Source organism: Microcebus murinus, chromosome 2, assembly GCF_040939455.1.
Source record: "Microcebus murinus isolate Inina chromosome 2, M.murinus_Inina_mat1.0, whole genome shotgun sequence".
NCBI classification, from domain to species: Eukaryota; Metazoa; Chordata; class Mammalia; order Primates; family Cheirogaleidae; genus Microcebus; species Microcebus murinus.
This window is the reverse complement of record NC_134105.1, coordinates 52,495,031-52,517,411: the sequence shown is the minus strand read 5'-3', so window position 1 is coordinate 52,517,411 and position 22,381 is coordinate 52,495,031. Positions and strand designations below refer to the sequence as shown.

The following is a 22,381-nucleotide window of genomic DNA, read 5'->3' as shown; positions in this document are numbered from 1 at the left end:
ACAACATGTGAATGTACTTAATGCCACTGAATTGTACACTCAAAGGGTTAAAATGGACTGGGCATAGTGGCTCACACCTGTAATCCCAGCACTTTGGGAGGCTGAGGCAGAGGATCACTGAGGCCAGGAGTTTAAGACCAGCCTGGGCAACACAGCGATACCTGTCTCTACAAAAAAATAAAAAACTTAGCAAAGTATGGTGGTGTGCACCTATAGTCCCTGCTACTTGGTAGGCTGAGCTGGGAGGATCACTTGAGCCCAGGAGTTTGAGGTTACAATGAGTTACCATCATGCCACTGCACTCCAGCCTGAGCAACAGAGCAAGACCCTGTCTCAAAAAAAAAAAAAAAAAAAAAAGGTGGGGGTTAAAATGATTTTGTTATATATATGTTTACCACAATTTAAAAATAAGAAAAAAGGAAATAAAAAATGATGTAGACCAAGCATTTAGAGAAATAAGTCAAAGTTCTTCTTTCCTAATCTATTAGGTATATAATTTCTTTGCTTTAACTGATAATGATTTGCTTCTGTTATATAATAATGACTACCATTTACTGAAAACTAGCTCTATGCTAGCTTTACATCCACAGAGATGAGGAGATCCAGGTTCAGAGAGAAGTCATCTAATTAGTCCAAGAGCACACAGCTTGGGGGGATGGTGGTGGTGGTTAGGCTGGTAGAGTGTTAAGGAGGTAGCGCATTTCTAGGAATCCTAGAATTGGACGTGAAGTCTTTTAGGCTCCAAACACCTTGCACTTCACCAAACTTCAAAGTGCTTAATTATCTTGCTACTTTTTTTTGGCTATGACATTTTTCTTAAAAACTTCCTCCATGATCTGCAAAGAAAGTGTTGTTTTCTGTGTTCAGAAAGTGTAAGAAGTGTGAGGCATGTAGAATGAAATGCTTGTTGCATGTTTATTATTGCTGACCCACATCTAATACTTTTGAAGGGCTTTGTATGACCTTGTGCAAGAGAGACCAAAATGAGTCTAGATGCAACATACCGTAACTACTCAGCCGGCCATCTGTTATACAGGGGAGGAGGGTCTGCACTTTTGTGGCGGGAGTTATCTGGAGAATACGGCCGTCCAGCCCCCAACCCCTCCACCAGTCTCCCCCGCCCCAGGTACGAACACAGCGGAGAGACCCAGCGCGTGCTCGTGCTCGTGCGCAGGCGCAAGCCCACCGCGACGCTTGGCGTCTGTGGTCTGCCGCCCGGCGTTCCGGTGTCCCCGTATGGTTCCCCGCTTCCCCCTCATGGCCCGGGGCTCAGGGTCGCCGCTGCCCCTTCTCCAGGCCCTCACCAAGCCCTGCCTGGGCCAAGCCCGGCGCGGCCCCTGCCCTCTGACCCAGCGTTGCACAATGCCCGAGCAAAGTCTCCAAGGGTGGGAACCCCGGCGTCCCTGCCCCTGGGAGGGGACGGGCGGCGGCTCTGCGGGGAGCCGAGCCTGCGAGCGCGCAGCCGGCACAGTCCGCAGAGCCGGCTCCCGCGAGTCCCCTGGGAGCCGCCGCAGCGCCGGCAGGCCCCCGCGCCGCTGGGCCCCGCAGCCAGGCCCGCCCGCCGCTCCGCGCACAGGCCCGCGCCGCCGCCGCAGCCATGGCGGAAGTTCATAGACGTCAGCATGCTCGGGTTAAAGGAGAAGCCCCCGCGAAATCCTCCACACACAGAGATGAGGAGGAGCTGGGCATGGCGTCGGCCGAAACGCTGACCGTGTTCCTGAAGCTGCTGGCGGCCGGCTTTTACGGCGTGAGCTCCTTCCTGATCGTGGTGGTGAACAAGAGCGTGCTCACCAATTACAGGTAGGGCCGAGGCGGCGGCGGCCCAGGCCTCGGAGGAGGAGCGGGCGGCGGCGGCGGGGCGCCGGCTCCCCGGACTTTGGCTGGCGAAGTTGAGACTGAACAAAGTTGGGCGGGCGCCGGGGAGGGCGGGAGGCTGACGCGCGCGGCCCGGGCGGCGGAGCAGGCTGGGCGCGCCGGCCTGGGGCTGGGGTCCGCTGCCCGCGCGGGGCTCTGGCCGGCCCGGCGGCGCGTTCGCGGCAGCGCCCTGAAAACCCTGCCTTTCAGAGCGTGTGGAGCGATGGAGCAAAGTTGCTTGGTGACTTTTGAGCCCCTGTGCATGCCAGGCAGGGAGGAGGGCGAGAGATGCCCACCGTTCTCCGCAGCCTGGACCGGGGTCCGGGGCTTCAGTGTCCCCCGCACCCGCTGACAGCCTCTGGGGACATGCGCACCCTCACGCCCATTTACGATTATTCCCTTGCTGTCGCTGGGACTCTGAGGCAGAAGTTGTTGTTGTTTTTAAAGGCGTGAAACCGTTGTAGAGATCTATCTTAACTTCCTTGCAAAACCCCGTGCAGGCAGCCGTTAGAAATTGTAGAATGGGACAAGATGAGGCAAGTGGCCGCCAGAGGCTACAAAATCAGCAGTGTGGCCTCACGGCCGGCAGGGATTTTTCTCCCAAGATTTTTACTTGGATCAGGGGCAGATGTTGGTGTGACTTGTATTAAAATACATTTAAAAAGGTTGTCCAGGTACAAATTGAATTCAGCGGAGCTACATTTAGGTTTTTCTGACCTTTTTTTTTTCTTTGCCCTTTTTGTAGATTTCCCTCCTCACTATGTGTTGGACTTGGCCAGGTTAGTTGGAATCTTCAGCATTACGTGGTTTATGTTGTTAGAACTTCTGTGTGTGTCTTTATTCGCAGAACAGTGAATCTGTGTTCTCTGTTTACAGATGGTGGCCACAGTGGCAGTTCTCTGGGTGGGAAAGGCACTCAGAGTAGTCAAGTTTCCTGACTTTGACAGAAATGTACCTCGAAAGGTAAAAGAAATGAAGTTACTATATATTTTATTAGTGCCTTGCATATTTAAAAATTGCAGTACCCAATCCAGAGTGGGTATAATGAAGGTAAAGAATAAATGTAGTAATGTGCTAAAGAAGCCCTACAATCTCTTTACAATTAAGAATAAAGAACAACCTAGGAATTTTCTATTTTAATTAATACGCACACTTATTGGGAGTATAACAGTTTTACAGTTTATGTATCCATCAGATCTAGCCAGTGTATCCTGCATTCTTTTTTCTGGGGTTTATTTCATATTCTTCTTTCTGCTTTTGCTTGATTCTACATGAAGATGAAATGCCTTTCCTTTTTCTGCTGACATTAGAGCCCTGGGCTAATACATTTCATATCTTAAAGCAAATGATGTTACTATTCCACATTGATCATATTCATATTTCTGTTTTTCTTTCCTTGTCTTCCTCACTTTCTTTCTGACATAGTAATGCCGTTTATCCAAGATTAATGGTGTTTGGGTGTTTCATGGGGGTCAGATTGTGTAAGAGAACTAATCTTATGTTTTAAGTGGAAAGAATTTGATCATATAAACAAAACTGTTACTGTTTGAAAGGACCTTGTTTTAGCTATCTTTATTATTGAGTATTGTTATCCCTTTTTAAATTTTCTAGACGTTTCCACTACCTCTACTATATTTTGGGAACCAAATCACGGGACTGTTCAGCACAAAGAAACTGAAGTATGGATGACTTTATTTTACTAGTGAGGTTAATATAATGTATTCTTAAAATTGTACTTAAATGTCAGATATTTACACTTTTTTATTGATTGTGGAGAAAAATGAAAGGACCACAAAGTTTCTATTACTAAATAATAAAGGTTGCACCAAAAGTTTTTAGTTTAAGCTCTTTTCCTTTGAAGAGAAAAAGGAGTTTTTTGTATGTTTGTTTTTTTCTCCCTCACTTTGATGTTAAAAGTCTTCTAAAATGCTGTGATATGAGATTTTCATTATTTTTCCAGACCTGTGATAATGAGGGATGCATGTTAAGCTTCTAGGATTTCAGTTCTTTAATACAGTTCATAAATATTATATTTTAGGCAAATTCCATATAGCAAAATCAAAGGGTAGGCAGGAGAACTTGTGCAGTTTTTATTTTAACAATAAGTAGTTAAAGTAACATCAGATAGAACCCTGATACAAATATTAATAATAATCTTACCATGGCAGTATAACCATAGAGGTAATATATTCACTTTTAGAAAGAAGCAGTAGCTCTCTACTCCATGTCCACACTGTCTTATTACCCTCTAGCCTTCCAATTCCTGGCTTTCCACTTAAGCAGTATAGTATGTATTGGGGGTGTGATGTTAAAATGATGTACAGACTGGGTATGGTGGCTCACACCTGTAATCCTAGCACTTTGGGAGGCCCAGGTGGGGGAATTGCGTGAGGCCATGAGTTTGAGACTAGACTGGGCAACATAGTGATACCCTGTCTCTACAAAAAATTTTTTCTAAAAATTAGTTGGGTGTAGTGGCATGTGCTTATATAGTCCTAGTTACACAGGAGTCTGAGATGGGAGGATTGCTCAAGCCCAGGAGTTTGAAGTTACAGTGAGCTGTGATGACACCACTGCACTCTAGCCTGGGTGACAGAGCAGACCTTGTCTTTAAAAAAACCACACAGACACAGGGAAGCTATTTAAGAGAAACCCATGGCTTTAGTACATCCACATGAGCTAAATCACTGGCATATTGGATGATTGTAAAACAGAATGGGGAGATGTCTGAGTTTCAGAGACAAAGTATATTTAATTTTTTTCCGTTTTTCAAACCCAAGAAACCTGACAGAATGACCAATATGATCTCTCTGGGGAGAGTTCCAAGTCAGATTCATCATGGGTGGGGCATCCTTTTCCATCTCATTACCCACCTGGAAAGAATTGCAGACCTGCTGCTATAAAGTGCTGCTTGTATAGAGTTTGCTTTTTTCATCCATTGTCATCCATCCATTCATGCCATCCATCCTATCTTTGATTGCCAGCTAAGTATAAGGCGCTTTGGAGTGAGATAAGATATATTCAAAAATAACTATATTGCAAGTGGCTGTGTGTTTGATTAGTGCAAGCAAAATGCTCTGGGAATTTAGAGGAAGACAAAAATTACATCTACAAAAGGACAATCAAGGAATTTCATGGGGTAAGATTTTCATAGATGTTTTTTGGGTGGTCTAGGGGATCAGAAGGGAAGTCAGACCAGTGAAGAAATGAAAAAGAAGACTTTTTCTATTAAAGACTAACATGGTTACAGTTTAGGGTATTTGCATAATTAGTAGAGTAAAATTAAAAAGTTTAATAGTTAATTTAATGTTTTTCACTTGTATTTTAAAAGCAACTTTTAGGCCTTCAAATAAGAATAATTCCTAGAGAGAAGTAAGAGTTTAATCATAGATTAATTAGCATTGAATTTCCATAATGAAAGGAATAGATGATTGTAATTTTAAACTACCAATATGGAAAATCTTGTTTAAAAAAAATAATTAAATTTTATCTTACCTAATTATCTTTTTTTTTTTTTGCAGCTTGCCAATGTTTACAGTTCTAAGAAGGTTCTCCATCCTGTTTACAATGTTTGCTGAAGGAGTTTTACTCAAGTGAGCTGAATTTCTGATTTATCTGTTCTTTAAACAACTTTAATCACATTGAAGAGGTGCCCAGCACATGTGAGATATTAAAATTGTCCTGTTTCTACTGCAACTTTTGAGACGTTTAAGCACCCTTCTCCCTTGGCTATTGAAACTGATAGTTTTCGGGAGCGATAGTTAGGAAGGTTGGGAATTGAAGTTGGAAACCTGTCTGAACATGAGATTTACTTTCTAGAATTTCTGTGCCTACTGCTGCCAATGGGAAAGGCTGGCTCAGAATCATAGGTATTAAACGTTTTAAGTAGTGTTCGTGTCTTAGCTCCTTTTGTATGTGACCTTCCTCTATTTAAAGAAATTCTGACTTACAGAAATTCAAACTCACTATTAATAACAAATGATAAGAAAAAACTGAGTATAATTATTTACATAACAAATGAGCTTTGGCTTCATCAAAAGGGTTCTTTTAAATATCCAGTTTCTCAGAAACATTTAAAATATGATTGTTTATAGGTTTTTTTTGAGGAAAAAAGTCACATTTTTTTGCCTGTGTTATAAAATGAGTCTATGTGAATAACTAAAGTTACATGTATATTTTTAAATTATTTTATTTTGTAGGAAGACTTTTTCTTGGGGTATTAAAATGACTGTATTTGCAATGATTATTGGAGCCTTTGTAGCTGCCAGGTAAGATGTAGACCTATGTTTGGCACATTAGAAATTGTCAATAATTACTGATAATCAATAATCAGTTACGGAGACCTATGTATAGCACATTAGAAATTCTCAATAATTACTGATAATAAACAATCAGTTATCAATAACAAGTCTTTATGGCCTAAAAATAATCATATCTTTGAAAAGCAACCAAAAGACTGTTCAAAAGGTTGAATTTTGGGGGGCTGTGTTAAGGTCAAGGCTGGCAAAAATTATGATTCTTGAAGTTCTTAAAAGTTAAGTTCATATAATTTAGGATTTGTTACTGTCTTCTACTTACTGAGCACATACCACGTGCCACACAATATGTTTAGCATTTTACACGTTATATATTCTTCACAACAACTCTGAGAGGTATGGATATACTTTTCCTATTTTATAGTTGAGGAAACTAAAACTTAAGTTCAGAAACTTGCTCAAAGTCACATAGCTAGTAAATGGCAAAGCTGGAATTTGAATCTGTGCCTGACTTCAGAGCCTATGTGATTTGTTAAAACCATATGGCATTCTTTTATTTTGCATGCTGCTAAAGAAAAGAGTGTCTTCTGTGAGGTGAGGAAGATGACAATGAGTCGTTTGCCTTTGGAATAATGAATAATAGCATTGCTTTAATTGGCCTCACATAAGATGTATCACAAATGTCATAACTTAGATATTCTGTTAGATTATTAAAACTTTTTTCACTTAAGTTTTAGTTTTAGAACACTTGGGGAAAATGTACACCCAGAGATTCAGAAAATTAAAATGATTGTTAGAAGCCTTCTATAACATTTTACTCAGTCTAGGGCATGCATATATGGATTTGCTAATGCCACAAATTCTGTCTGACATACATTTTCCATTGGGGAGTTACAGTGTGGTTCTTAGATTGGCTCATTTGCCTTCATCATATCCCTGTGGTATAGGTGGGGGAAAGTATTATAAGTCAAATTCTATTTTACCCTCAATCTCTAAGTGAAATTTAATCTGAAAAAGAGGGTGGCATGATTGGTTACTAGAAATTGGTTATATAGCTCACTACTTTTCTCTCTGGGTCATATTGCCTCCTTGGAGAAAAATTCTATACTAGCCTCCAGCCTTTCTTTTTAGAGGTGCCTTGCTAGTCTTTGAAGCATTTCTTTGAAGCTGATGAGGTCCAAAATAGTACCAATATGACAGGGGTTTCTCGAGGCTTACTCTGATCTGCAAGAATCTTCTGACAAGGATTGCTATCTGGACCAGTCTTGCCTAATTAGAAACTTTGACTTGGAAAAGAGATTAGTACGAAAGGAATCTGAAGTTAATCAAAGGGTTGTTAGACTATTTGGGGTAGTGGGTGGGCCTTAAGCTAGTCTTGCCTAAAATTGCAGAGGCAAAGAGCTCCTCAGAAGTCTTGGTTCCATTTAGTAGTTCAGCTACAAGTATATAGTATCTTTGCAAAATCATAGAATATGGGGCCACTATTTTAGCTAGGTTGCTGAAGTATGCTGAAGGCATGCTATACTCAGATTTTCATTTATTAATTTTGTAAGTTCTTATCTTGTGCCTGGTACTCTATTAAGTACCAGAAATTTTCAGTTTCCCTAATTCCCATAGTTATACCTCATAGCTCCATTGAGCAATTATTTAAGTATTTGAGTTACGACTATTAATATGTGGTTAGACACTATTCTAGCTTGATCTCAGAACTAACCATGATCCACACTTAAATTCCACTGGGCTCAACTACCTGTGCAGGATAGTCCTACCTTTTGTGTGAACCTTTGGAAAATGATATGTTGACGGCTTCATCTTTTTGGTTTCCTTTCCTGTGAAATTGAGCTCTGATGCCTTCTGCCAGCTTCAGAGATGTACAGTAATGGTGCATTTGGTTGCTTGTTATCTGACTTAGAATTCAGAGCACTGTGCTATTAACTGACATGATTGATTATTGCTAATGATGTGTTTAAGTGTTAGTGCTTCTCATTTCTGAAGAATCTCTTATTGAATATGAAATTGCAGATTGTGACCAGGCATCAAAAATTGCTAGTAGCTGATAAAATGCCTAATGTTCACTTACCTAAATAAGAATATGTTCTTGTAAATATTGTAGTTCAGACCTTTTTAAAGTTAAATGCATGTTCTTTAAATGTAAGTTGTTCTTAAAAAGTATTGCGTATTTTTTGCAGCTCTGACTTGGCATTTGATCTGGAAGGATATGTTTTTATTCTGATAAATGATGTCCTGACGGCAGCAAATGGTGCATACGTAAAACAAAAATTAGATTCAAAAGTAGGTAGCAATTTAAAGCTTCTTTAACAGATATATACTGATGTTGAGAATAGCAATGTCAATTTATCAGTGAAAAAATGGGAAATAAAGAAAAAACTTAGGAGGGATGGGAAAAACATGGGGACTATTAGAGGGTAAAATGCCTATATTTTGTTGCTTTCATAAGAAACTTTATTTTTTAATTAATTGATTAGCAGTTAGATTTTATTGCTGGCTTTTATGCAGGAGATTGTGTGAATATTGACACAGAATATGGTAGGGAAAGAAAGGGGTGTTCATGAGAGGAAAGTGTTGTGTTTATGGCTGTTTTCTAGAGCTGTGGTCCCCAAATCCCGGGCTGAGGCCTGGTACTGGTCTTTGGCCTGTTAGGAACTGGGCTACGCATCACTGCCTGACCCTATCCCCCCCGACCTCTTCCATCAGTGGAAAAATTGTCTTCCGTGAAACCGGTCTCTGGTGCCAAAAGGGTTGGGGACCGCTGTTCTAGAGGACTTGATGAGGGACTTGGGATGAGAAAGAAAAATATCTGGAAATCTTTGGGTAGGCTTGAAGAGAAGTGAGTGTCGGAAGGTTGGAAGGGGCTGCAAAGCAAAGGTGGGCTTTGTTTATTTGCCCTAAATAATGGCTAACTTTAGGGAGCATTGGGATTTCTCTTTCAGGGGCAACACTGAGTTCTCTGGCTTAAATCTCATACATGTGAACTTTGTATACCTGGCTGTTTGCCCTTTACTTGAAGCAAACACACAAAGGCTTTACAAGATATTTTTTGTTTACTATATACTTTGGAAATAGACACATTAAATTTTATTTTAGATCAAGCCAAAACATCAGAAAACGGAGTATTTGAATCACATTGCGTTTGCTACATTACTGTAAGAAACAGTTAAATGCAACTCAACTTTATATATCCTAGGGTTGTTACTGAAGGAATTATCCTTGATATCATAATGTATCCTATATGAGAACCAATGTGAGATATTTATCTTAGATGTCTTCATAGCTTTTCCTGAGCAGCTGGTATATTTTTATCTCATAATTAAATCTTGTGACTGACCATAACTTTTATCTTATTTTCCTACCTGTATTTTCTTCTCAGTCAAATGACCTTATCTGCTTAGTTTTTAATCTTCTTCTATTATATGTAGAGTATTTCTGAAACTGCTTCATGTCCTTTTTTGGGAGCTCAGATAACAAATAAATACAAATGCCCTACCTACTTGAAAGTAGTAATATTTTGAGCTGGTGTTGTCTTGACCAGGTGCTTTGCTCCTCCTGAAAAGAATTATGGATTGTATGTCCACCCCAGGAGGTTTCATTATTTTCAGAGAATTTTTGGGGGGGATATCATTGACGAACTATGGACAGTGTAGATTGTTTTTAGCATGGTTCCTTTAAATATACCTTTTATGTCATGTCCTCCATTTATTTGCCTTGATGAATCTGTATATTGGTTGCATTTTAATGGAAGCTGCTAGTGAAAATTTATAATTTTTAAAAGTAGCTAGGAAAAAAGTAGCGGTTAGAAATTTGGTCTTACTCTGTTTTTTTTCCTTCAGCCTATTTGCTGCTTTGGAAAATAGGTGCTATTAATAACATTTTGTGTAGCAACTTCAGCTGTCTAAAACAGCAGTGTTCAATAAAATTTTCTATGATAGAAATCTTCTGTATCTCTGTTGTCTTTTAACAGTAGTCACTAGCCATGTGTGGCTATTGAGCACTTGAAAAATGACTGGTACAACTGAGGGACTGAATTGGTAGTTTCATGTAATTATAATTAAATTTAAATAGCTACATGTGGGGCTAGTGACTACCATATTGGACAGCACAATCCAGAGTACATCCTAGAACCTAAAAGAAAAATAAAGAGGGTTTCTGAGTATTTTATTCCTAGGAGAGCCCTTTAGTTCCTTACTCAGAGATGACTTATGACTTATTTATTTTAGAACTTTTGAGCTCATCGATCTGCTTTTCCTAGTTCACAGATTAGAGGCAACAGACTAGAAGGTCTAATTCTATTTAGAGGCAGAGAGGCTTACCTGCAGTATAAAAGGTCAGCTAACAACAAGAGAAACAACAGGAAAACTATAAAAGATAATTACTGGAAAAGAAATGATGCAGGGGCTATTAAACAGCGATAAGGGCAACATTGTATAAGAGCATAATACATAAACATAATGCATGTTTATGATGCATAATGGTGCATCATAAGACAATGCTTGTTTATAATGGTCCTCTAAGTCAAATTTTAGCATACTCTGTTTAAGAAGGCAGGGAGAAAGATATTAAGAACAGTTAAAATGTGAAAAGAAAAATAGAACAGTTTGCACTTAGGTTTTTTGTTGTTTATCAGTGTTCTGATGGATATGTGTCTATGTGTGCGTTTGCATGCACATCCTCTACTTCCTGAATACCACTCATGTCTGGCTGACTGGCACCACCCATTTTTAAAGGTTGTCCTAGGATGGTTTTTTTCTTCTGCCTTACAAACGAGGCACGCCTTGTCATTGATGTTTGTGGTGACCATAAGCAAGCAGGTATTTGGTGTATCAGAGATGCTTTTAATAAGTCAGGAGTTTTATTACCTATAATTTTAGAATTGCTTAGAATCATGGTCCTTTTAGCATGAATCATATGGCATAAAGACTTTGTGCTGCATTTTAAACCTGAATGCAGCTATTGAATTTAAAACATTGTTAAACACATAAAATAATACATGTTTATGATAGAAGTAGTAGAAAACATAGATAAGCAAGAGGAAGAAAATATAAATCTCCCTTAATTCTTCCAGATATCCTTTATTATACGTGTGTACATACACACTTATCTTTATGTAAAAATTTTAGACTGGGTGCAGTGGCTCGTGCCTGTAATCCCCGCATTTTGGGAGGCTGAGGTGGGAGGATTGCTTGAGGCCTGGAGGTTGAGATCAGCCTGGGCAACATAGTGAGACTCCACCTCTACAAACATTTTTTTAAACAATTGGCTAGGCTTGATGGTATGCCCCTGAGTAGCTACTACTCGGGAGCCTAAGAAGGAAGGATCACTTGAGCCCAGGAATTCGAGGTTACAGAGAGCTATGATCGCACCACTGTGCTCCAGCCTGGGCAGCAAAGCCAGACCCTGTCTCTTTGGGAAAACAAACAAACAAACCACTTAAACAAAAGAGGAATGATATATAATAATTTCTGATTTACATTTTTCACATAGTTCTGTTTTATGAACACCTTTCCATGTCAATCAGCATCATTAAACATTTTTATTAATAGTGGCAGTGCAAAGTTGTATTGTACAGCTGTATTATACTCAGCTAGTTTTCTGTTGCTGAATATTTGTTTCCAGTTTTCAAAGCTGCTTTTGAGAAGATAGTTTCACTTTTCACATCATTCAGTGATACTTACCACTCTGCCATCCCCCTCCCTTAAAACCTGGCCTATTTTTTTAGATGACTCTACCTCCTTCTGAATGTCCCAGAAGTGTGTGAATTAAAGGTGGACCCAAAAATTCTTACAGGCTCCCTGTGTTTGAAGATGTGTTATTGCTCCCTAGCAGCTAATGCCATAACTAGTCCTATTGTGTTTTGGTAGTTGTAGTTATAAGTAATCTTAATCTTCATTGTGCTTCACATACATATTTTCAGAAATACTTCACTGAGATGTGCTGTTTTGGTCTAGGTCTGAGTCTGTATATCTGGATCTGACCATCCATCTCTCTTTAGTGATACCGTGTTTTGCTTTTAAAAAGCCCAGACTAGCTGGATGACTCTTGATTCAATTATGAAAAGAGAAAGGCTTCAGGGATGTGTGTGTTCAGAAGAACTTCTTCCCTCTTTGCTGTTTTGAGGCAGCCAGTTGATGTCATTGTTATTTCTCTGATCTTAAGCATTTGAGGAATTTATTTAAAATAAGTTTAAAAATCTTATAAACTTGCATTTATTTTTGGTCTTTTGAAAGTTTAGGCTTTTTCTTCATGTTTACGGAACTTCTGACTTAGCTAATTTACTGTGTGTGTTGAAGGGGGGGTGTGTTTGTGTATGTATGTATAATTCAGGTAGTACTCTGTACAGGGTTGTATATATCTATTTGCTGAAACTAAATGAAACACATAATTATTTACTATTCTAGGAGCTGGGAAAATATGGTCTGCTCTATTATAATGCACTGTTCATGATTCTGCCCACCCTGGCCATTGCCTATTTCACAGGAGATGCACAAAAGGTAAGACTTTCTAATTATGGTTTAATGGCTTATGTTGATGAATTACATTATTATTTATGACCAAAAGGTAGACTTTTGGGTTATTCAAAAGGTAATGTGCTTATTAAATCACCAGAAACTGAGAATTTACTCTTTAGCTTGCTAATGTCATGCTAACCTCTTTTCTTGGCATAAACATTGGATAGTACTAAACAGGCTCAAAATAGCTCTGGCTGTCAATATAAAAATAGTGCTTGCCAACTAGTGTCCTTTTCTTACGAACCAGGAGGATAGAGGAAGGGAATTTTTACATTTCTACTCAATTATAAAATAGAAATAGTAGCAAACTATCCTTGAGAAACACAAAATCCTGAAATAGTAAAATTCACCAAACCCTAAAGAAAATGCTAGGCATTACCAGAAGTTCTCTGTTCTAGTGTACATTTGTCATCTGGTTTAACTCCTAAACTGGTTTTTCTCCTCAGGAGATATTTAGCACTGTGTGGTGACTTAACCATAAATAGCAACTATTATAATAGTTTACCAATTTTCTATAAATGTTTAGCTAAGTAAATCTGGACTAGAGTAGCTAAATAAATCCAGAGAAGAATTTCTCTCTAAAACAAGCCCATATTCACAGGAGAAAAATGGATTTCATAATTGTTAGAATTTACAATTTTGCAAACTAAATTTTTCCTAGAATTCTGCCAAGGATTTCTGTATCAAGATGCTTTCTAATTTCCCTGGCTAGTAACTTCTTCATAATAAATGTATTGGTTATTCACTCTAATGGCAGTGAGGATTCCCACAAGTCTGTGGGAGCTAAAATAAAGAAAAGGCTTTTGAATGCATTTAGACTGTTAAGAAATTGTTCTCGAACCAAGACAGAAGGCTGACAGCTTATGAAGCTTTTCTTTTTTATTCCATCAAGATCTCTTTTCTTTTAATGAACTGGTACAGACCATCACGTGTGTAAATGTTTTAATGAACTGTGACCTGACAGCCAGCAGGCCTAAAAATGGCTCCAAAGCAGGAAACAGAGCTATTGCTCTGATAAAGAGTGTTAAATAAGTATTTTATGCCTACAAGAAAAGTGGTATGAGAAACTAACGTTTATTGAGTCCCTGTTATGTGCTAGTCACATATATATGTAATATAATGTAGTCTTCGTAACAGCTCTAGAAAATTTGAATTATTCCTATTTTACTAATGTGGAAGTAGAGGTTCAGAGAGACTAAATGTCTTGTCTAAAGTCATACCGTTGGTGGGTAGCAGAGTAAAAATGTAAACCCAAACCTAACCCCAAAGGCCACAGATTCTCTCTAGTGTTCTGTCTCTTTCTAGCAGACTCTGGCAGAAGCACCCTTCATTACTTCAGCTTTGGAGTAAGAATGTGGTGAAAAATAACCAGCCCCCTCATGGCAGGAAACATGGTTCCAAATCTTGAGGCCAGTCTGTTCTTGAGAAAGTTGGAAGAATGAATGTAGTTAGGTATTCTGTAGACTTAGCAAAGATAGAATTTTCATTAATTGAAACTTTGACTAATAGCTGTAGTAGTTACTTGAAAAAAAAAATTGACCACAGGAGACATTTCTTCATTCCCGAGTGATGATAATTTAAATAGACGTTATAGGATAATTCATGAATATTTTGAAGTTCAGTAACTCCCATTCAGCTTAGAGGGCTTCAGTATAATTAAGAATGTTTATTCATGATGTAAAAAGTTACTTGCCACCTATATTAGAATGAGATTTAGATTCTCCTTCATTTCTAAGCAGAGGAGTGGAATTTGAGTAGTCTTTTTGTTTTTCCAGTGGAAGTGTTGGGCAAAGGTTAATAAAGGTTTGTTTTAGAAGAATATTTCTGAAGAATGTCATTTCATCTAAATATTTCCAAGTTGGAATGATAATTAATTATGGAAGCTGTACTCATTGCTTTGTAGTTATACCCCATCAGTGTTTTGATGTTTATCCTCACTCTAACTACTAATTAATATGATTCTTTTTTTTTTTGAGACAGAGTCTCACTTTGTTGCCCAGGCTAGAGTGAGTGCCGTGGCGTCAGCCTGGCTCACAGCAACCTCAATCTCCGGGGTTCAGCGATCCTGCTGCCTCAGCCTCCCGAGTAGCTGGGACTACAGGCACGCGCCACCATGCCTGGCTAATTTTTTGTATATATATTTTTAGTTGGTCAATTAATTTATTTCTATTTTTGGTAGAGACGGGGTCTCGCTCAGGCTAGTTTCGAACTCCTGACCTTGAGCAATCCACCCGTCTCGGCCTCCCAAAGTGCTAGGATTACAGGCGTGAGCCACCACGCCCGGCCTTAATATGATTCTTTTATTTCTTGGGGTACAGATGGACACACTGGCTATCTTGCAATTCCATGCTTTTTTTCTTAACATTCTCTCCTCTGTAATATCCTCTTTCTCTCAATATTCTCATATAGTTATTAAGTGCTATTGTGTGTTTCACTGTGTTAGGCTCAGGTAATAAACAGTGATGAATTAAGTGGTATTCTTACCTTTGAAGACCATACAGTCTTCCTGGGGAGCAGACCTGTCAACATAAAAGCAATATACTGTTATAGGTTGTATGGGCGAAGTGTATTTGGCACATCATGGGGTACAAAATGGAGGTGGATCAGTTCTCAGGAGTTAGGGATGGAATGCCTTACGGAGTTTTGCCTACAAACAAAATTAAAATATAGGTGATGTGAATAGCAGTACTGTTTTGGTAGGTTATGAATTAAATTTTGAAACTTAGGAAGTGAGAGTTCTTAGTTTGACTGTGTTCCTAAATTCCTTGTGCACTTATGAAATAAGTCACCACAGTTGCATTTTGAGTTCAGATCAATTTAGTATTTCTGACATCTTTCTGTGATAAGAAAGCCCTGTGCTAATTTCTCTTAGGAATATGTGAGAAACGTGACATAATCTTTGCCACATAAGGAAGACATTTGGCATGATACTGAAATGGCATAAGATCTAGCATTAAAGTGCGTGCCCATCAGTAAATACTATAAATATTCAGGTTAGGAAAAATTGTTGTGGTTTGAATATCAATTTTGGCTGATTAGTGGAGGTAGTTCTTGGTTTACTTATCCACCAAAGGCAATAAATTTGGGGAGTTTAGAAATATAACTTAGGTGGTTGGATGGTTTGCTTTTATTAAAAACCAGCCTGGAAACAATGGGTGGAAGCCTAGATGACCTCAGGTGGCCAGGAGGCTCACAGAGGTTTGAAGTTTCTTTCTTTAGCTGGAAGATTCAGTTTCATAATGGTCAGTGACCTGTTTGAAGCTCTGGCAAAAACGGTTCACATTACAGAGTGGGATATGTGGCAAGATTTTAGCTACGAGTTTTCTACTAAGGTTTATTTTCAGTGTCTGTTTTTCAGAGCTGTGTTTCTCCTCATTCCTTATTATGTATCAGGTGGTGTTCTAAGTTAAAAAAAACCAAACAAACCATCCCTGCTTTAATGGAGCCTGCATTCCAATAGGGTGAGACAGACAGCACATAAATTATTATGCATAGTAAGAACTGTAAAGAGAAATAAAATGGGGAGAATGATGGAGAAGTGGTATGTTAGATTAGATGGATAGGGAAAGTGTCTTTATAAGGTTCATTTCAGCAGACCCTTAACTGAATGGACTAAGTAGTAGGACCAATTCCTATGGCTCTTGGGAGGGAGAGTAATCTAGATTGAGGAAACAGCAGGTTCTAAGTCCTGAGGTGAGAGTGTTTTTAGCATTTTCTGAATAGGTAAATACCAGGAAAAGTCAAGGTGGGCCTTGGGAAATGTGGAGGAAGAGAAACAAAAGATACATTCCAGGTGGAAATAACAGCATAAGCACAGGCACACTGCAAAGACCAGACTTTTTAGTATGGTTAGAAGATGGAAGTCAAAGACCTTAGAGACCTTAGAGAGTATCTGATTTAAGCCTCTTACTTCACAGATGAGGAAACTGGGCCCAGAGAGGGCTCAGGACTAGAACCCACATTTCCTGATTCTAAGTTAGTACTCTTGACCTTTCCCACCACACCATACCCTGCTGCCTTCTAAGTTAGGGCAAGTGCTAGGCACAAGAATTTGAAATTAACTCTGCAGGTAGTGACAAGTCCTTAAAAGTTTATGTATGTGGTACAGTGGGGAGAATTTGGGGCCAGAATGAAGAATACCAGCAAGCTCTAGCACCCTGCTTTGCTATATGTGAAATTGATTAAGTTGGATATAAAATGTTCTCTAGGTACGGCCGTTTCTGGGATCTAGGCAGAGTTTCTGAGGAGTAAAAGGCATGCCAGTGTGGACACTAGGCACCTGTTCTCACTGCTGACACCCAGTGATCCTTGATAACTGGTGCTGGTAAACTGCTCTCATCTGGTGGACTCCTGGCGTTTCTGACCCATGGCCACCAATGGAGTGCTCTGTGTTTTGAATGAAAAGATCTCCACATTAAATGGTTACATGAAAAAACACAGTGCACACAGAGCATATGGTATGTTACCTTTTGAGTAAAATAAAAAGAGAAAAATAAGAATATATACACATATAAGCTTTATTTAAATAACTCTGGAAGAATATATATGAAACAAATAAAATAATCACCAATTTTTGTGCATGTGTGGAAGCAGAATAAGTAGATCAGGAAAGGGAGGGAGACCTCTCAGATTATTCATCTTTCTATATTTTTTTGATTGTAGAACCATGTAAAAGTATTTAAAAATTATACTTTATAGAAGAAACAAGGAAAAGTTTTCCCATAAATGATGACTGTCTTGCAAAGACTACTAAATTTAAAAATAACTTGAGATAAATCAAATTTGTTCTCATTATTTCAAGTTGCTAACTCTTGACCCAGGATGCAGTTTGAAGCAAAATCAGATCCAAATTATTTTTTCTCAAAGTCTCACTGCTAACCTTAGTAGGCAGAGGAGGGTAAACTTGCCTCTGTTAGGACAGGAATCTAACAAGAGGGCTCTGTGAGGTCAGCTCCCCAGAGAGGTTGGAACTGGACATAGACGTTGATGGAACTGACATAGCCTTTAAGCAAGAATCAGAAGTCAAAGATGAAAATAAATTAATTAAGTAAAAATTGGAAGACAAGTTCCAATTGAACTACTTATCCTAGTGAGCACACAGTACAAGGCTTTGGCATAAAGTCCTGGATTTACTGGAAACTAAGGAACCAATATATTCAGCACTACATTTTTAAAACATGTATCTTCTAACTTTACATGTTTTTTTTTTTTAAACTACGTATCACGCAAAAGCCAGCTTACTGTTAATAAAAGATATCTGGTTAACATAGATAAAGGTGGAGTATATACCACTTGACTAATAACTTTCCAAAGTGTTAGTTTAGATTGCCTTTAAACTTATTCTTAATAGTTGCTACCTCCAGAAGGGAATATTTTTAGTACAAAGCCAGTGGCTTAGAGTCACAGAGTTGGAACTTGGCTTGCATACAGCACACCCTGCTAGGTGTCCTCACGTAGGGATAGAAGAACAGACCCCTTGCTGTGGATCTCACAAGGCCAGTACTGTAGGCACTGGGGCTCTCTATAATGTCTTCATTATATTACTGGCTAAATTACATGGCTTAGAGGAGTTACAGGAAAAGTTGCTGCACAAATCATCTGCCTGGAGGTGTCTCTTAGTAAGCGTTGCTGACTAAATAATGAAGAAATTTTAGGCTGTTGGGTTAGGCTGTTGAGAGTTACTAATCTTTTCTAGGTCACTTTGCATCACACAGATTGATTTACAGACCCTGAGTTATTCTCTCCACATAGAGGCAAATTCCTTCTGTTTTCTGGCCCTTGGTGTTCTCATATATAAAACAAGTGGTTTGGATCAATTATTCTTTGGTTATGAATGAATAGCTCTTTTTCTTTGCCTGTGTATTATTTGACTGACACTATAATGTTTTTAGCCACTCTTACCTTCAAGGATATGCCTTTTTAAATAAGAACAAGTGACCTAGTTGGTACTCTGGAGTGTGTAGTTTTGACAGGACGTGTAGGTTTTGTGTAAGTGGCACAGTCTAGTGAGCTGAGAGGTAGGTAGTGCCTCCAGTTTCTTGTCTAAGCTAGGAGCCAGGGACAGAGCAGAAAAGGTTGTGGAAAATGGTTATAGTAATGCAGAGGGTAGGGATGGGTAACCCAGGACCATTGAACCCAGGACCACTGAACCTACCTAGTTTTCCCAAGGTAGAAAGAGAACCATGCAGATCATTTGCACCACTGACATTATCTTTGTACCTTAGCAAGTTTCCCAGCAGTTTATTTTCAGAAAAGGAAAGTAAGTTTTTCTCAATAATTTTTCAGGGAAAGAATTTACAAAATAGAATATTTGTTAATCTTTTTTTCTTTACCATGATATCCAAAGACTAAGAGGTTTGTTTACTTTTAGATTTCATGCTAAGCAGACAGGTATCAAAATACTAAGAAAATGTCTCAGTCACACTTTGGATTTTAGTTCAGATCTCATATAAGTTGATGTCTTTTTGCTTAGCAAATTTCCTGGAAGTAAGTATGGTTGCATCTAAGACTCAAGTGCACACTGAAATTATTCCATACTTCTCACTAGATTAGGGTTGGTGAATTGGTGCTAAAGTTATCCTCTGCTCATTGTAGACATTGCCAACTAGTCACAGCACTTTAGTGCTAAGCCTAGACATAGCCTCAGACTGTTTACCAAACAGTGGTCCAGAATCAGTCGATCAGAGCTGGTACAAAAGACAAAATCTGATTGCATCCCTGGACTAGATTATAGTCTTGTTATTGATTTTGTAGTTTTAGTGCCTAATCTTACTCAGATACTCCCTCTCTCTCTTAATTTCCTTAACCTGAGCAACTAAAGTACACATTTTTTAATTAAACTTTTTTTCCCAAATATTTTTATTTAAAGTGTTACTCAAACCAAATGCCTAGTTATTGGAAGTGGTAGGTCCATATAACCTCTGCCCTCTCCATTTGATTATGTGATATTCTTTTCACCTGGGTTAAGTATTGGCCTTTGGTATTTACATTATACCATCAGCACCTGTAGAACTAGAGACTTCATTCAAAACAGAAGAAAGGCCTAAGAAAGCATCTTTGTATGTTAAATCTATAATCACAACCACTGCTCAGCCAAGATTGAAGATTGTAGGCCTTTTGTCAGAGAGCCCATTTAGTTCTGTAAAGTACACAGAATGGCCACGCGAGGTCATTCTCTTCTCTGATAAACCTCTTTATCAGAGCTCTCTCCAGAGGCAGAAGTTTTGTTTTGTTTTGTTTTAACCTTTTTTTTTTTTTCCTGATTAACAAAGTATATGTTCACTGTGCCTTCGCTATTTCCTGTCTTAGGAAGAATAAAACATTTGCTTGCAAATCTACCATCAGGAGGTAACAGTGGTGGAAGTTTAAGTGACTAATGTCTTCAATATGTAAATTTTACATATATTTAAAGTGTCTGCATTTCATTCTCTCAGTTGAGCCTCACAAGAGGCAGAGGGAGCAGACTGTTTTCTACATTTATAATAAAGATGTAGGTTCATAGAGGTTCAATGACTTTATCATGGCTTCACAGAAAGTTAATAGCAGAGTCATAAGTGGAACTCCTGCTTTTTGACTCACTGATCAGTAACCTTGTAAAGTCATCAAGGAAAAAAAATAGAGAACGTGTTGCCTGCCTGTAGTTTTCCCAAGATGGAAAGACTGTAGGTTCTTAGATGGAAAGACTGTAGCACTTATTAGCTGGATAATTTTGGGTAAGTTACTTAACATTTTTGAACCTGATACATAACAGGGACTTTTAATAAGCAGTAGCTTTTTTTTTTTTTTTTTTAATGCCATCTTTGTGTTAGGGAGATTGGGCTCCTTTGCACTGCAGGGACTACTTGAGTCCTATTTATCCTGTAGCTGTACTTTCAGATGGCTACTGCTGCTTCTGTTGCAGCCAAAGATCTATTCCCGTGGCAAAGTGGAGGAATGCCACAGGCTGCTTGTGCTGTGGGTGGCTATCTCCAGAGATACGCCGAATACTTAGGGAAAGGTTAAAAAAAATCCCATGAGAATTATTTTTCTGTTTCTGAATTTTATATAAATGGAATCATGTCCATGAAACTTATTTTAATGTCCTACAAATATAGTTATTTTGTCCCCAAAGGAGACTGCAGTATATATTTGGGGGTATTTTACTGAATAAAATTTAATGTTCAGTGGAGATACCCTTGGGCTTGGAGCATGTAGTCTACCATATATTATCTGTGTGACCTAAAGTAAGTCACTCATTGTCTTCTGGGGCTAATAAGACCTGACCTTTCCACCTCACAGGGTTGTTGTGAAAATCAAATGACATGATGTATGCAGAAGCACTTTGTAAGCTATAAAGTACTCTCCAAATATAAGGCAGTACTTTTTTACTGCCACAGTTTGCCCTTCATTATCAGCACGCCTGATTTTTTTTTTTTTTTAATTTTTTTTTTGTTCCTTTATTTTTTTTTTTTCCATTTTCAGTTGGCCAATTAACGTTTTTTTTTTTTTATTTTTTTTTTATTTTTAGTAGAGACGGGGTCTCGGCTCTTGCTCAGGCTGGTCTTGAACTTCTGAGCTCCAACTATCCACCCGCCTCGGCCTCCCAGAGAGCTAGGATTACAGGCGTGAGCCACAGCGCCCGGCCAGCACGCCTGATTAAAACCTCTTTAGCTTAGTGCCCCGGAGTGCTAGTGGGCCTGGCACATGGTTGGGACTTAATGTATGTCAGAATTCTATGCTGAAAGCAGACGAGATATTTAGAGCTAAAGGAGGGAAGGTGCTTAGGTTTCTGGAGAGGTTTATTGAGGTTCTTGCCAAATAATTGTGATTACTTTCCACTCCTAGGTCACTGACCAAAAAAAAAAAACAAATTAAAAAGTATAATTAAATACAGTAGCTGACATCATTTATTGAATCAGACTCCCTCCCTGTCAGGCATTGTATGTATACATTTTAAAATTCTGATAACAACCCTGCAGGAATAGGCTTTTTTAGTCTTCTTTTTACCTGTGCAAAAACTAATGGTCAGAGAATCAGCATAGTCCAGTGCAGCAGCTTATTATCTTTTCTTAATGACTTGGGGATAAAAGAATAGCTTAGCCAGAAAGGAGGGTAATTTAGAGTTGGAGGAAAGTTCTAAGGCCTAAAATTCCTGTTATGTGTTTTAGCTTGGGGAAAATAAACTCTCTGCTTTTCAACCTGGTCTAACACTTGTCACAACTGGAAGAAGCCATAATTTACCTGCACAGCTTTCCCTCACAGGAGCTAAGGCTGGCATAGTGAAATAGTGGTGAGGTGCTATAGGATACTGGGTCCACTACTTTTTTTTAGGTACATGGCTGTTTCTGAAGGGTACCAGTAACACCCCCGCCCCCCAAGACAGTTCTAATGCCTACTTGTTGGTTTACCTAGGTTATGCTTTCTCTCGTCAAAGAAAAAAAATTAAACTCAGTGCAAAAGCTAAGGAGTTGTATGCAGTTAAAATGACCTTTTATCATTAGAAGAAAATTTAAAATTATATATTTTGTTAGTTATATTTCAGTAAAGCCAGGAGGAAAAAAACTGAGGGCATACTGATAGTTTTGTGAATAGTTGAAATGTGAACAGTTGAAATAAAAGTGTGGTTGAGATTCTGGTTCCATTTCAAATAAATGTGAAATGAATATTAATATTAGTGGAAAATAAATAGAACTATATATTTAATATGAAACTTGAAATACATTCAGTAGCATGTATAAGCCAAGTGTGTGGGTGTATTAAAAAACAAAG

The 22,381-nt window shown here is 38.7% G+C and overlaps 1 protein-coding gene across 2 annotated transcripts in view; it reads left to right on the top strand.

Annotated features, from left to right (window-relative positions):
• Positions 1-1,428: 1,428 nt before the first annotated feature.
• SLC35D1 (solute carrier family 35 member D1) overlaps positions 1,429-22,381 on the top strand; it is a 57,968-nt gene continuing 37,015 nt past the window's right edge. Inside the window, exons 1-8 of one of the 2 annotated variants that reach the window (XM_012767228.3) lie at positions 1,429-1,800; positions 2,600-2,633; positions 2,731-2,817; positions 3,466-3,533; positions 5,376-5,447; positions 6,054-6,122; positions 8,300-8,402; positions 12,524-12,616. In XM_012767228.3, coding sequence (XP_012622682.1) covers positions 1,598-1,800; positions 2,600-2,633; positions 2,731-2,817; positions 3,466-3,533; positions 5,376-5,447; positions 6,054-6,122; positions 8,300-8,402; positions 12,524-12,616 — 729 coding nt within the window. In that variant the 5' untranslated portion in view covers positions 1,429-1,597. The remainder of the gene's footprint in view (positions 1,801-2,599; positions 2,634-2,730; positions 2,818-3,465; positions 3,534-5,375; positions 5,448-6,053; positions 6,123-8,299; positions 8,403-12,523; positions 12,617-22,381) is intronic. The other variant, XM_075999214.1, reaches the window with a different exon arrangement.